The sequence below is a fragment of the Gasterosteus aculeatus genome, chromosome 8 (genome assembly GCF_964276395.1).
Source record: "Gasterosteus aculeatus chromosome 8, fGasAcu3.hap1.1, whole genome shotgun sequence".
Lineage (NCBI taxonomy): Eukaryota > Metazoa > Chordata > Actinopteri > Perciformes > Gasterosteidae > Gasterosteus > Gasterosteus aculeatus.
In genome coordinates, this window is record NC_135695.1 from 2,971,948 (window position 1) to 2,988,424 (window position 16,477).

General features: G+C 45.0%; 1 protein-coding gene across 9 annotated transcripts in view; it reads left to right on the forward strand.

Annotated features, from left to right (window-relative positions):
- nfia (nuclear factor I/A) overlaps positions 1 to 9,720 on the forward strand; it is a 130,709-nt gene extending 120,989 nt beyond the window's left edge. For all 9 annotated transcript variants that reach the window (XM_040183851.2, XM_040183853.2, XM_040183856.2 and 6 more), the window contains 2 exons: positions 204 to 283; positions 4,425 to 9,720. In XM_040183851.2, coding sequence (XP_040039785.2) covers positions 204 to 283; positions 4,425 to 4,439 — 95 coding nt within the window. In that variant the 3' untranslated portion in view covers positions 4,440 to 9,720. The remainder of the gene's footprint in view (positions 1 to 203; positions 284 to 4,424) is intronic.
- The last annotated feature ends 6,757 nt before the right edge of the window (positions 9,721 to 16,477 follow it).

The window sequence follows — 16,477 nt, forward strand, 5'->3', positions numbered from 1 at the left end:
CATATTTTTGTCAGGTGTTTTTATTACTTTGAAACAAAGTTGTTTGTCTGTACGTCTTAGTGAGATAGTCAAGAGCTTTTAGATCACGTCAAGTCTAACGTAACGACACCTAGAAACTCAACACCAGCAGCCTAATCAACTGAACTCTGTGTGTGTGTGTGTGTGTGTGTGTGTGTGTGTGTGTGTGTGTGTGTGTCGTGCAGCCTACTCCACCCCCACTTCATCTCCGGCCCAGCGGTTTGGACCCAGAGATCCCGGTTTTAACATCCCTCAGCAACCGCAGGTAACACAAACCAATGATCTCCGTCCCCAGGCCTCGTGGTATCTACAACGTCACCATTTTAACACAACGTCAGAGGTGCGCACGTATATATGTGACTTCAACACGACAACAGCCAATCAGAGAGCAAGGCTTTGCGTGGCCTGTTGTGTAAGTGCAAGACTGTAACATTTACTGTGGAGCAGGTGGTCAGTGAATGCAACATCCACACACTGTGTGTGAGTGAGTGGGTGTGTGTGGCGCTCAGGGTGTGTTGGCCAGCTGATTTATGAAGAGTGTAACGATTGGACAGCCTTGACTTAACTCATCCTACACACACACACACACACACACACACACACACACACACACACAGTGTAGTAAGAGGACAGTGAGGTGGGAGTCCTCTGTTGACTATCGGGACATGTTTTATTGCTTCGGTGTGTGTGTGTGTGTGTGTGTGTGTGTGTGTCCGCAATGAACCAGCCTTTCAATTTATTGACTCTGTCACAGGCCAACACACACACACACGCACACAGACACACACTGAGTAGACATGAGCCAGGTGTTTGCTGCTGGAAACAGACTCACGTTATTTATCCTTCTTCTGTCTCTGCTGTCGTCCGTCGTCTGCCGGTCCTCAGTTAATGAAATCTTTTCTCACGACCTGCATTCACAGAGATTGTAGATCAACGATCAGCGTCCAATTATGGAAATTCTTTAGCGTAACTTTGGAATAGAGAAGTATACAGAGAGGTATAGAAAGTGAGGACATCGTTTTTTGATAGTGGGGGATTGTTTCTGAGCTGAAAGACATATTTTGTGGTGTGTTTTTTGGTAAGTGAGTGTAGAGTTCCAGAAGTGAGCATAGATTTGGACAGTGAGGACATTGAGGTCAGGAAGGAAAGACCACTTCATTAGGTTGAGGAGCTTTCATGTGTTTTTCGACGTGAGGACATTTGGTTTAGAGATTATTATTTTTTGAAAGTAGGGACCTTTTGGGAAAATTGTCTTCCAGAGGGTTGTTTGTTGATTTCCAGACTTGATATTAAATTTAATGTCCGATTTATATTACGGTCACAGAGAGAACGTATGATGTTAATGAAGGTCCTCATAAGCATAGAACGGCAAATGTGTGTATTTTGGTTCATGTGCATAAAAGGCACTAAGTAGATTGACAGGGGGAGTCCTGCTGCATGAAAGAGTGTGACACACACACATATATACACTCACACATAAAATCAACATAATGACACACACATACACACACGTAGAAGCAGCAACAAAAGTCACCCTGGGCGGTCGACATTAAGCCTCTGTTAGAGAGAGAGAGCCATGGGACAGTGGCAGCGAAAACTCTCCCTCCTCTCATCGCCATGGTGACCAACTGGACAGTCTGTGCACTCCTGTGTGTGTGTGTGTGTGTGTGTGTGTGTGTGTGTGTTGGTCGTTTTGGGCGAGTCTGGGGGGCAGATGGCCCTGGCATTGTGTGAGAGTAGGCATCGTGCCCTGATGGGTTGGCGTGATGGTTGCTGCGGGAGACGGCGGTGGTCGTCTGCGGAGACGGAGGCAGTGGGAGCGAGTTGGCACCTCCATCGTGCCAACCAACACACACACAGTACACATACTACTAAACAACAGCCAGCCGTGCCCTGATCAATAAGTGTGTGTGTGTGTGCGTGCGGTTATGTTACATCAGAGAAGCAGACGTTTGCAGTGAGGGTGCTTTCCCATCTGTGAGTTGTGTGCGTGTGTGTGTGTGTGTGTGTGTGTGTGTGTCCGTGTGCAGTCATCATCTGTCTCCGTGTCGTATTTACACACAGACTTCAAGGTGAAGCTCTTACACACAAACACACGCACACACTCTCGGAGAGAGGCAGTAAAAGCACCACGCCTACCTTATGACTATGTGTGTGTGTGTGTGTGTTGAGTGACTGTGTGTCTGTGTGTGTGAAGTGCTGACTCAGGAGAAGACAGGACCAGGCAAATAACATAGAAATACTATCAGGGATAGAGATGTACATGGAATATAAAGATGGATTCTATTCTAAACACAAACAGATGTTGGGAGGAGTGGGCGGGTCTGATGGGCATCTACCAAAATTATTACAAAGTATTGTGTGTGTCACAGCCTGATAGAGGTCCATTAAAAAACACATCAATGAGGCTTCATCACCAGCAACACACTTATGGTAGTTTATTTTCACTCAACCCCAAACACCCCGTCGGCCGCTCCAACTATTCAGGTGAGCCCCAAAGGTAGTCCAGTCCTCCGCTGGAACTATTCTGCAACAGATAGTCATCTTGTTTGATGAAAGCTGCATGGACCAGCTTCAGTAGGGAATGAGACAGAAGTCATAAAAGGACGGGGCCGATGCAGCCTTAGTTCCATTCGTTAAAAACAAGATAAACATGGGAAATCAACGAGTTGGTCCTTTGCAGTCTCTCTACCTTTGTTCCCCCTCTTCCTCTTTTCTCTCCCTCTATTTCACTCTCCTCCGGGGATGAGTATCTACTATCTGAATCACAGCTGTCAGCATCAGCACGCTGTGTGGTAACGTTACTCCACACACACACACACACACACACAGGCACACACTGTCTGGCCAGTGAGCGTTTCATCTTCTCTGAGTCTTCTCGGGACAGAGGGAGGGAGGAGCTGCAGTCCAGGAAGCGAGTGAGAGGGCGAGAGACACCGGGAGACACTGGGAGGGAGGGGGGAGCCGGCGAGGTAGAAAAGTCCCAGCGTCAGCAAGTTGTATTGATTAAAAACTAACCTTCCAGTCTTCTCCTCTATCACTACCGCACACAGACACACACACACAGAAATAGAATTACAACGCGTCAGGAGTGCAGAGAAACACTGCAACACACACACACACATACACACACATACAAAATAACTACTTCCCTTTATGTTTTTTATTTAAACTTTCCCCGTTGTTCAAATTCACGTTGTGCGTCGATTTTGAGTGTGCTAGTGTGTGTGTGTGTGTGTGTGTGTGTGTGTCTGGGATGAGGTACAGAGCGGGACAGGGAGCAGGAAGCGATGAATGTGGGGGAAGAAAGTGGAGGGAGGAGAGTGGGAGAGGGGGTGGGGTGCGTTAGAGGGGTGGAGGGCGATGCGGTTGCCTTGGCCATTGTAGTCACGTCCCGGTCCGTCTGGTTGTCCCTGGCAACCAGACATGATGTAAGGTGGGGATGAACTTGAACTCGACGGGGGCAGTGAGGAAGAGGAGGAGGAGGAGGAGGGAAATTCATGAAACATGAACGATGCACCTTTGGGGATCGATACCGGCCATTCAGAGATGGATTACACACTCAAACACACACACACACACACACACACACACACACACACACACAGTTTGGTGATACTGTAAAGATAGCGGGTGAACCAGTGTTGTGTTCCAGCTCCCAAACAAATAAAAGTATCTGTGACTGAGCCTGAAATTCAAGAAAAGCAACATATTCAACTGAACGTCTGTCCTGAGGGTGGCACTACAAGAAAAGTAGTGTGGTTATTAAAATCCAATAGGCTCATCCTCTGGAGACCACGACGAACTATAGGATTTTGCTGGAAACCGGCCTTTGCTTCCACGTGTAAAATCCGAAACACGTGTAAATTTGGAGCGGAAACAAACCACAGAACTCAGACGCAAACACCCAATTGCAAAAGGATAGAGGAGTACACTCTCCTCTTTTCCACTAACCAGCAGCCACAGACACTCAAGTTAAAGTAGCATTGAAATGCAAAGTGCACTGACACGAGTTTTAATGGCTGAAGAGGATATTTCATTCACAAAGATAGAAAGAAAACGTCAATTTAATTTATTAACTTCCTGGTGAAGCCTCGATTTAATTTGTTTTGAATCACACAATTTGTTCGGTTAAACAAGGATTCACGGACGGAAATTCTATGACAATTTTTTGTTTATACATCACTCTGGACACAATCTTTTTTTCTCTTTTTACAAATATCTTTGAAGACTCTTAAACTCAAACGGTGTATATACTGTATATCCAGTGCAGCAGTGTTTGTTTTTATTATTAGATTGCTCCCCCCTCCTCCGAAAAAGGTTGTAGAAGAGATTTTTTGGGTGGTGCAGATTGGTTTGACTCCATGAGACTCTGTGTAAACTTGTCTTTCCGTCTCCCTCCACAGTGGTACCTGGGATAAGGACTCTAGAGGCCCCTTGCCCCTCCACCCACCTGTACGACAGATCGCTGCAGCCTCCTCTTCGACCCTTGACCTTTGATGCCAGTTGCGACAGAGAGTCCCTTCCTGCCCTGCCCGTTTAGCCCTCCAACTCCTCCCTCTCTGCGCCTGACTCCACCCCTATCAGCGCCCAACTCAGCAGCAACAGCATGGCTACAGCACATCAAACGCACCCGACCCTGGTGTTAGAACACCCCCTCTGTAAACCGTATGTCACAGGCTTCCCTGTAGACGCACGGTTTGTACGTCCATGTCCATTTTAGTGCCAGACTCCGCCCCCCCCACAACCCCAAAGACGGACAAGTTTTTGTGAACGCCGCTAGCCCGAGTGGCAGAGCTTCCCCTCTGGAGAAACGACATACCCACACAACGTTACCTTCTGCAGAGTGCGCATCCAGTGGACTTATAACGGTACAAAGCCCTCCACCCCCCATCTGAACCCCCAACCCGGTGGTTCCTGATGGCTTGGGGTTGGTTTGGTTGGTGGGATAGGACGGGCTTTACCATGGTCGGGGGGTGAGGGGTGTTACCTGGCTCAGATACCAACAGCTAATACCCACGACCCCCTCATAGATGCCCGAGCCTTCACAGCCTCCACGGATGGACTCCGCCCTCCCCCCACTTGACCCCGCCCCCTTGGTTGGTGGCACGTCAGGGAGGGAGGACGTCAAACGGCTCTTTCCAAGGACACGGACCAGTGCTTAATGGAAAGAGCCGACCTGATGGGAAGGTGGTGCGGGCACAAACCAATCCGCCCTGCCTGAAATAACATGAACTGCACATGGAAGGGTCAGGGGCGTTTGGGTGAAGGTGGGGTGGTAAACGTGAGGGGAAGCAGGGGTTTGTTGTTCATGTGAAGTGTTGCTACCAGATGCTGGTGGATCCAAGCTGGTTTATCTAAGAAGGCTTTGGTTTCATGGCTCATTGATGTTTCTCTCTTAGGCAGTCATTTCAGCTGGTCCCCTCCTCTTCCTCCTCTATCCATCCACCAGTCTGTGTGAAGCTACAGCATGCAAAGGGTGGGCAGAGGGCTCTGGTGTCCGATATGCAGCAGGCAGACAGAGAGATGATGATTGATGATGAGTGACTAAAACTTTACCAGTGAAATATTGATCATGAGGAAAGTGCAATTTTGTTGACTAGCTGTTGGATAGTTAAATATCTTTGTAAGATAGCTCGTTGAAAACAGTTGATGAAAAGTATATATGAACTATATTTTTCTTCTTAGTCCGTTCACACCTCTGGGACTCTAAAATCTTGGGGTACAAAAGACAACAACTCAGCATTCAACTCGAAAACATAGCCTTGTGAGAAATAAGAGGAGCTGTATTCACACTATTGTTTATTATTTGTTGTTAGTTCATCTTGCAAAGCTGTTAGTATGGTAGAACAAGAATCCCTTTAAAGAAATATCATTTTAAACAATCACTGTTTTTAATGCATTTCTTTCAGCTTAAGTCTGCTTTTTATTTTTTTTGAAAGAAGAAAAAACGCTTAACTTATTTTAACGAGCACATCATTTTACTTTTAAAAATAAAAAATAAAAAGAAGCTATTTGAATTTCTCATGAGGCAAAATCAGGAGAAGATATAACAAGTGAATTTAAACGTAATCACGTTTTCTCCCGGTTTCTGCGAGATAATCGTTCACGGGTGTTACCCGCTGATTGGCTGGGTCTCATGGAGGTCCTGTCCAATCAAAAGCACTTATTCCTGCAGTTGGCCAAAAGGCCGTGTGTGTAATCAGGGGGTGTGGTTAAGTGATAAAGAGGCGGAGCAGAGGGTAACTCTCTGAAAGCTTTCGTCCACAGACAGCCGGGCGCTTCACCTGCAACTTACCATTTTATTGAATTCAGTTTTTTTTCTTCCTTTCCTATACTATATATATAGATATAAATATGTACACACACAAACACACACACACACACACACACACACACATACCCAAACACTCTTACGACCATCCAGCGTCAAACAAAAGTGAATTTAAGTGGAAAAAAAAAAAAAAAAATCTGCATGTTCTAGTGTTAGTGACACATTTTTCCATAGATGATGTAGTTAGTGAGATAAAGACACTATATTGTAAATCCAACATCAGGCACTTGCCAGCAGCCATCTATTAGTTTGGCCCCGTCGGCCTTTTCTATTGCTCTCCTTTACAACCAACCAGCTCTCTTCTCGGCACATCTCTATTTTAATTTTCTACTTCCTTCTCTCGCTCACCCTTACCTTTTCCTTCAGGAACACATCGATTCTGCTTTTTGCCTGATGGTAATTCAAGACATTCTCTTTTTCATCTGTATGTTATTAAATTGCACGAAAACAATTGTTCCTCCTGAATGTGCCTTGAGCTACAGTCCAGTCCTGGGAGGTTGCACAAGATCCAATGTGGAGAGTCTTGCTTTATTGATATTCTCCTTTTAACTTCCTAATTCACCATCAGCACCTTCAGTTTTGTTGGTAGTTGAAGCAATTAACGTCAAAGCGTTGAAGCCGAAGAGAAACGCTCAGGCCTTTGCTGCACGGCTTTCTGCCCCCCCCCCCCACACCTGCCCCATCCCCCCTGCAGTGCTGAGCAGAGACCTCACAGGTGAACATCAGCTACAATCAGGTCAAACATGTTCAGGTACCTGCTAACAGACGACAACACAGGGAAATTTTGTGAAATGAGCATTGAGTCTGAGGTTGTGTTGAAAGGTCTAATGTGTAGATAATGTTTGTCTAATGTAAAAACAACATGAGGTTAACATGACTTTCTCAGCTCTTAGTTATAGGTCAGATGTAGCAGCGGAAAAACAATTCATAGTAATTTGCTAGCTAATGTCCCAGAGTAAAAGGTTCCATCCAGCTTGCTGCTAATGTTAGCTTATGCTAATGGTTGGTTTGAGGGGAGCGACGGGTGACCACGGGACAGTGGGGGACATTTAGGGGAGATAGGAGGGCGCATGCCTCCAGTACGTTACATTCAGTGTAACCAACAAACACGAGTAATAATTCTTGACACTTCTTTTCTGCAGACTTGGCAAAATGCTGTGAAAATCAGTTTTTGTCTAATTTTGCATAAACAGTTTGCTCCCAGTTAGATCGTTTATTTTAGCAGGTAAAATACTTTATTTAGGTTAGCCAACCATTGAGTGGCTAAATGCTATGAGTCATGTCATGTTAGCTAACGGTTTAGTGGCGATACCGTTTGATTGAGGTTAGCTAACTGAGTTTAGCAGCTTAAACAGTTTGGGTTGGGTTTGCTAATGGTTTGTTTATTACCTGGTCCCTGACAGATCTTTGAACCAGAAACAGTTTATGGTCTGAACAAACATCTCATTTCATTTTCATTTAAATTGTATATGTGCTGTAGTGATATGAAACAGGAAATGGATTGACATGAAAACACATTTTCTCACTTTTCCTGTTATTTGCACTTGAAGACATTGTACTCATTTCACAAAATTTTGTGATGTCAATACCTTGATAGACTAGACAGAGCTTGTAACTTATCACTGGTTTGTTCAGTTAACCAAGTTACCCCCATTCATCCCATTGATCCTATCGTTTGTCGGATGGGATGAATTTTCAATTCTTCCTTTTTGAATTTTTTTGTTTGTTGGTTCTTCTACTTTTTGTTCCCAGAAAAGAACTACGAGGACATAAAATATGCAATACCTGCTTGCACTCACCTAGACCTTTTATTTTAACTGCCATTGTTTTATTTTTTTTTCTTTCCCTTTACTTTCAACCAAAGTTAGCGTGCACGCAACTGGCATCTTGCTCCGTGGTCGGTCCCTGAAAATTGTGAAGCCAGCCCCGCACCAACGCTGCAGCGAAGCTGAGCCGCCATCGCTTGGGGAATTCTACTTCCTTCCTTCCTGTTTTTAAAATGTTCCCGACGGCCGCAAAATTACATTTGGGTCTCTCTTTCTGAAATGACTTTTTTTTCATTATTTCTTTGGTCACGAGCAAGCCTTAAACAAGTCCAACTTCTTCTCCATCGCACAGAAAACAGTTTATTTAAAAAAAAAAAAATTCGATGACATCCAACATTTTGACCACGCCCCGCCCTGCTCAGCAGAGGTTTTAGTGAATAAATTGTTTACCTGTTCTGTGTTCAGTTCGTCTCAAATGTGATGGACAGCGCCGTGACGCCGTCAGCTGTGATGGTTTAGTAGTTTGCACTTGTGTGGGTTGTGTTTCCTCCTAGTGTGACATGTCTGTTTTCGTCTCTTTTCTTGCCTACCCTTTAGCCATGAGTTGGGCATTAGTTCCTTAATTATCTGCACTAAATATGAAATAAATGACAATAGTGAAAAAGTATTACGTAAAAAAAAAAATTTAAAAACAGCTTAAAAAGAGCAAAGGGAATTCAGAAAAAAATTGCACGGACATTTTTTTTTAAGTGTCACAAAAACCTTGTGAAACAGCCTAGCATCTAATCAGCGACTTTTGGCTGGGTTGTGTGTAAGATAATGACAAAATTGCACCCTTTTTAAAGAAAGAAAAAAATGAAAAAGAATATAAAAGCAATAGTTTGGGCAGTGTGTTTTTTTGTTCTTGTGTTGTGTGTGTAATTTAGTTCTGGTACAGCAGCGAAGAGACGCAATGAAGAGTTAGCTCTTAATGGACGGGAGGGCAGAGCAGCAGGGCCACTAGGCCCCACTGGGAGACGTGTTTGTATGTTGTATAGTTTTATTAATTACACTGATTTTAAAGCTGCCCTATTTTATAATGCAGGACTTTTGTAACATTGATACAATGAGGAAAAACTAGTGTTGTGAATTTTCTGATTGTTTGTATTGAGGCCACATTACTAGAATTGGTTGGTTTGTTTTCCAGGAACTGGATTTAAGTTGAAAACTTTCCTGTTTCCTTACTTTTCCTTAATTCTTTTCTTCATTTTTGCTTTCCTTTTTGTATGTATTTAAGGACATTTGTTGATGGTATAGCATATTCCTGTACTTAAAAAGTATGGGGCGCTATGGTGATAAGACCATTGTAAATGGATGTTACAGTATGCTGTATGTTTTGAAGGTTATTTTTTGCATCAGTGTTGATGAAGCTACATCTAGGTAATTCTGAGGAAAATTGGTAAGAAAAGCAAGGTTTTTTTTATGCATTTAAAAATTTAGTTTTTAGGCAGGAGACAATGACATAGCCAGCCAAAGGATGCCCCTACTATAAATGCATTTAGGCATCTTTTTTGTGTTCACCATTCCATGCAGGAAAATAAACAGCTTGATTATGCAACATGATTCTTTTTCTTTTCCATCCGTTTCTTTATTCACTGGCCCACAATATCAACCTCGCCTCCACTTCTTTCTCCTCCGTCCTCCTCCTCCGGCCCCCCCTCAGCCTGGAGGTCCACTCTGATCTCTGTCCATCCGCACATCCACCGCTGCTCCATCATTGCATCACATTCATCCAGCAGATAACCGGCTGAGGTACGTCAAGTCACCGGCACGAACCGTATTTCCGGTATGATCCAAGTTTCTGCTCATTTCCTCGCTTACCTCAATGAATATTCTAAGGTGAGGTGCTCTAAACCGCAGAGTAGCAGTAGCTCCTTTAGGTGCTCATCAAGGTTACACTGGACATTTTCCTCGGCCAATCCTCCTTATCGATTCTGCGTTATTGTTCAATTATTATCTATTTAGAACGTCTTTAAAGCAGAAAAGGCCTCCAGATGGTGCCATACCAAGACATCCAAAGATTTAAACTCTATTAATATATTAATATTTTTACATTAGCAAAGCTGGAACCTGTGATTTGTTTTTGCTTTGATTAAATCACTTAAAATAATCTAATTATAAAAATAATTTTGTAGCTAAACCTTCTAGCTTGGAAAGTGAACGACTGAAAAACGGGACTCAGACACGTCCAGTGTGGTCAAACTGCCTCCATCCTTTCAAACTCATGTTGCATTGCCAGGCCTATTTTCAAAAAAACAAAAAATTGGTTGCAGTACGGTATGTTATTTTGGGTTTATGTACATTTAATATTGCTAAAGGATTCTAAAATGTTGCTATCTGATGTAATGGTGACACCATCAAATGCAACCTGATTCTGAATGTTAGGAACTAACCATTATTTTGTAAGGAAGGGGATATTTCCAAAAGGGTTTCGTTTGGAATATCATTTTCAGGTGCAAATAGAAGTGAAAAAGTGCAAAATGAGTAGTGACTCAAAGCCGCAACACATTACTCTGCTCACCCTGAATCTAAAGAACTCCAACGCTCGCCCAACCAGCGCTATTAGCTAGAGCTGGAGTCAAAGCCCTTGCCTTTCCCCCCCACCGCACTCCCCGCCAAGACTTGATGTTTTGAGGGATTTCACCTTTGAGGAATTCTGCCGCTCCACAAGGAAACAGAGTTGAACGAATGCTGAGCTTTTTCACGCTAGCGCCTTTTTTGTTTTTCACGTTTATCCACAATCTCCCGGGGCTCAGATCAGCCCCTTGCAGCTCCCCCGGAGAGACAAATCCATCACCCCAGACCGCTGTTCGAGACCCCCGTTTTTTGAATGGGGCATTAAAGTAATTGAATTTGAGCTGCTTAAACGTGAAGAGGGGCAGAATTCTTCAGGCTTTGAACCAGGGTATTTTTTTTTGTCGAGTCAAACCCTGTAGTTGTCTTCGGCAACAGCAGGGCAGTAGAAAGGACATCCTTCAGCGCGACGGAGTGTGCATATGAGTCGCAATGGCAGCCCTTCATAGGGATGAAGGAAAGTCATTGGACAGGGAGGCAGGTAACACTGAAGCTGCTCTCCAGCAGTCAACTGTAATCAATTACTGTTCTGTGCAAAGATATTTATTTATCCTGTTGCAAAACCATCACACGGTGCTAATTGTTGAATCAAGCCAGTGAAGAGGAAGCAAGCTGGCAAAAGCTTGCCGCCATCATGCTTCCCCGATAGCGTATCAGCGCATAGCGGTCTAATCTGCATGAGAACTATGCACTGACTTCAAAACGAGACATCCACGCGGCTCACGCGTGCACGCCGCCCACGGGGACTTTGGTATCTAACTTTATGAGACACGTCGGCCTTTGCCTTCTTTTACGATCCGTCTTTGCGTTTTCCAGATCCCAGCTTCCACGGACCGAACGAGTCCCTCGACAAAATCAGAAAAATAAATGAAAAATAAAAGAGAACCAGCATATTACATGATATATTTAAAAAGATCAAATGTAGTGCCTGTGAAAACCTGTATTATAATGCTCTTCTGAAAACCGAATATAATAATTGTTTGTAACTGTTGACATTTCTGACCACCAGTAGCCTTTGCTGTCTGTCAGGCCCCTCTGATTATAGCTGATGTACAATAATCATAAGATGTAACTGCATGCTCTTCCATAATCGCCTAGTAAACTGTTACAATGACACACAAAAAAGTTACAAAAACCAGATTGTTTTGTTACTATTCTTGGTTCCTCTTTCTTTTCTTTATTTTTTTTATGCCTCAAACCTTTTTCTGCTCACCTCCTTCATCCGTCCATCCTCACACATGGGACTCTTTCATCCCCGACATGAAAACGCCACTGAACACCTCCGCGTGTTGGTTTATTGCCATCGATTTGATTGGTGTGCCACCATGATGACTGCCCCGGGGCAATCGGCGGACAGCCGCCGCCTCTCGGGTTATTCTTTTTTCATCCGACAATCTCCAGCTAACTTTTAACATCGGCAAGCACCTGGCTGGTCCGGCTCCCTGTGACCCGCCCTTCCTCTCCCCTCGCGTCCATTGACCAGCAGACTGAGAAATCTTTGCAGGGGGCTCTGGGTGAGTGCTCCTTCTTATTCTCCTCCTCCCCGGGCAGTTTCCTGCAGGAGATCGAATCGATATCTGCTTTTTTTTGCAGTGCTCAGCACTATCCGGGACAGAATCCCCCCTCCCTCCTCTTTGAGCCTCCACTGCGTCTCCCTCGACTGGACTTCAAACGGGCCGCCCGCTCCTCCAGGATGAGAGAGTTATAGAGAGCGAAAGGTAGAGGTAGCCGGCACTTGGGAAACTCCGCGACCCCCTGCATCAGCCCCCCCCCCCCCCAACAACACAGTGTCAGGCTCTCACCCCCCACTTTCCCCGGCCAGCTGGGGTCGATCGGCTTGTCTAGCTCGGCTCCAGTGGCTCCTCTCTCTGTTCGACTCGCAACCTGTCGATGCGGGTCTTTGAAACCAAACAGTCTCTTTGACTTGTGCGTCTCCTTTAGGGAAGAAAACTTTTGCGATGACAAACTTTGCTGATGACCAGACTGTTTTGCTACAGGAGTGTGTAGCAAGTTCTGCTTAACATTGCCACTAGTTGTCAGAGCAAGCTGCAGTGTTTTTCATAGTCCCCATGTTTTCTCCACTACTTCTGATGGGAGATCTACAGTTTCTTCACAGCCCTTTAACTGAGCGGGTCTCCTCAAACCCCTCAAATAGTAAATACTTACTACTTTTAATAGTGTCCAACTGAAAAAACATGCCAGCCACTATGTAGTACCTTTAACTATTAGCCAATAGCTCAAAGAAACTATACCAGTACAGAAATTCCACGATATGTTTCTGGTAAAAATTCTTAATCTGAGAAAAGTCATTGAAAATGATTTCACTGTCTAAAGGCCAAACCTTTGGCCCTTCTGAACAAAGTTAAACATTTTAGCATCCAGAAGTCATTTTAGTCACTGCGTTTGACCTGGAACTGCCCACATTCGCATTTCTCTCTTGTCGATGTTCTGAATATTCAAGCCGGTCAGCAATACCGATAATCAATCGTCTCGATTAGCATTTTCTTGTTGTCTTCCATCCAGCCCTCTGGAGGCTATGCTAACTATAGCTAACCCATGACAATCTCAAAAGAAGAGAGTTTATCTTTATCTTTTCCTCCCGGGCGCCCGTCCTGCTGCAGTCTGAGTCACACATTCTCAACACATCCCATCATCCCCCCTTCTCACCGCCCAAATTACCACGGAAACCCGTCACCTCCTGACCATCGACCTCACTCTCATCCTCACCCAGAACGAACTTAAACCTTGTGCCTCTACGACTCTTTTATGGGACAGGGCGGTGTTTTCTGCTGCCGCCGACACCGACGTTGCACCGCTCCGCGATCCGGTGTTACATATTTGTTCAATGTTAACTAGTTCCCATCCGTTGTGTCCGGTGCCATTGTTGTTCTTGCTTTTGTTCTGAAGCTGTGACTCTTGATTGTCAGTTCTTGTCACTCTGTTGTTCTGTTTTTTTGTTTGTTGTGTTCTTCCCTTTAGGACTGTTATTGTTTTTTTTTTCAACTGGTGAAGTGTTGGCCCGTCACTTGGCCCCATTGGTGATCCCATGTCCACGCAGACTCCATTTACTGGAAGCAAGATGTGCATTTCCTATGCAACAACGACAAAAAAATAAAGATGCTAATGCTCTATTGACCGTCTCTCCCTTGCATTCATGTGTGTATTTTTATTTGTCGTACAGTGACGTGGTGTCCAGAATTGAACATTTCAGGAATGAAGCGTAGAGGTCTGTTGTGGCTGACTTTACTTTGAGATTATTCATAGTTTACAAAAAAAAGCTTTCAAGCTTGACAGTTGTCAATTAACATTTATTTACACATTTAAGTTTATTCGGAAATGCATGACAATCATTTAAATAAACTGAGTACAAGCGCATGAAATCTGCAGGTAAGCATTGAAGTTACACTGCATGGACCCAGGGAATAGAGTTTGACTACACTACATTTCAAGCTGTGTTTTCCCAGGATTGTTGGCTGGTTTAATCCCACCCAGCTCTCCATGGAGCTCAAAGACTGCTGCTGTGTGATGTTCCCCAAAGGTAGATCCCTGTCCCTGGCTGCTCGCTGTGTTCAATCGGCCTTTCATCTGCGTCCTAACAGAAACACTCCAGCGCTAATCGGCCCAGATCTGCTGAGGTCAGCCGTCCTCATGCAGACAGAAAATGTGTGTCTGTGTGTGTGTGCGTGCGGTATTGAATACCAAGAATTTGTGGGATGTCTCCAGTGGATGAAGTAGAGCAAACCAGAGAGAACAATGAGAAAAAGGATATTCGAATCTCTCAAAAGGATTATATTTGCTGTGTATTCATTAATAAGTTAATAGTGTACGTGTATTTGAGTCATCTCATTTTAGATCAAGCTGCCAGGGTGATTCTCTAGCTGGGCAAGAACTGGCTTAAAGCTGCCAAAACTGGCAGATGGCCTTGGTTTTCTCCTCCGTGTCCGCTGTTTGGACGGAGACGATCTGGTGCCGGTTACTGCTGTAAATGCAGCAGCTCGGTGTCCGCTGTTTGGACGGAGACGATCTGGTGCCGTTTACTGATGTAAATGCAGCAGCTCGGTGTCCGCTGTTTGGACGGAGACGATCTGGTGCCGTTTACTGATGTAAATGCAGCAGCTCGGTGTCCGCTGTTTGGACGGAGACGATCTGGTGCCGTTTACTGATGTAAATGCAGCAGCTCGGTGTCCGCTGTTTGGACGGAGACGATCTGGTGCTGGTTACTGCTGTAAATGCAGCAGTTATTCGCGGTTAACCAGACAAGCTGAACGTGTTGAAAAAGTATAATTTCTTCAACCAGGTCAACAATATTGATGTTGTCTTCAGAGAAACGCAGGCTTTTGGCCACGCTAGCAAAGTGGCTCTGAAAAGGGGATTAAATGAAATATCTCCAAAATCATTAGTTGGATTAGCACAGAATTTGGCACAGATAATGTTGTTAATGACAATGAAGCCCAATGACTTTAGTGATCAAACAACCTTTCCTCTCGCTTCAGAGACATTTCAGGGTTTCAGTGAAAAGATCTAAACTCAATTTGGGAAAAATTGGTAGTAACCAATAGTTATTCTTTCATGACTTAGTCACTCTGGTGGGACTTTAATGTATCCAATTAGTTTAGATTCACATCGGCCTCGGCTGCACTTTGTTTTTACTGCTAATTAGACATTGTGAGGATGTTAGCTAATGCTAATGCTAATGTTGGGATTTAGCTCAAAGCGATTGCAGCCTCGCAGAGCTGTTGGCACGAGTCGAGCGTCTCAGTCTGGTTGTTCTGAAGGTGACGCTCGTTATTGTCTCTGAGAGGACGATTATATCTGAAAAATGTGCAACGCCTCTTAAATTTCACTTAACGGCCGGCGTACAGCGGTTCAGCAGTTTACAGGACAGCGCGGCGTGACAATAATCTACGTGGGGGAACAGACTGACGGGTTGGTTCACTGACAGGTCAACATTGTTCCTCCTGACGGGCGCACAGCTGACTGAAGGCCGCCTGTATCGGCAGAGCGTGACCCTCAAAGTATTCAAAGAAGCAAAGACACCTGCTCTTCTCTCCCGTGAGTTTCCACACCTCTCGGTCCTTCCTCTCCCCCTGTCCCCTCTTTCCTCCCCCAGCAGTGGTGTGCGTGGTGCTGTTTTGTCGGCTGGGATCAGATTCCCCCCTGCGTGCTGGACGGAGGGCCGGGGCCCGCCTCGCCATCGCCTCCTCTCAGTTTTCAGGGAGGGAGACGACCGCAGAGGAGCGTGAATAATTCAGCCAGCCGCCAACACCAGGCATCGCCTTTCCACAACACGCGCACACACGAGTTACCTGATATGCTCCCCATGTCAGGGTTGGGCAGGAAGGCAGGACTCAAACGCAGACTTTTAACGAAAAATACATTAATAGTCAAAAACTCCCACAAAGTAAAAGGCCAACGGGGAAAAACACACACTTGAACCGGGGACAAAAAGGCAGGCAGGGACGAGGAACATCCAGACGGTAGACCGGGAGGTGCAGGGAGGTGCAAGTGATCGGACACAGGTGGAAACAATCCGACAAAGTTACCCGGGGACGCGAGTGGCAGAAAACTACAAAATAAGACAAGTGCACCACACCGTGACAGCCCACAGCAAACATGCTAAAGGTCAGCAGGTCAGACTTTGAAAATGAACTTGAGGCAAAACCCCACCCTGTAACTAAGCGGTAGCTAATAATAGTGATAATACTGACTGATACTACTGATATGACTGCTGGGTTCTCACATTGAG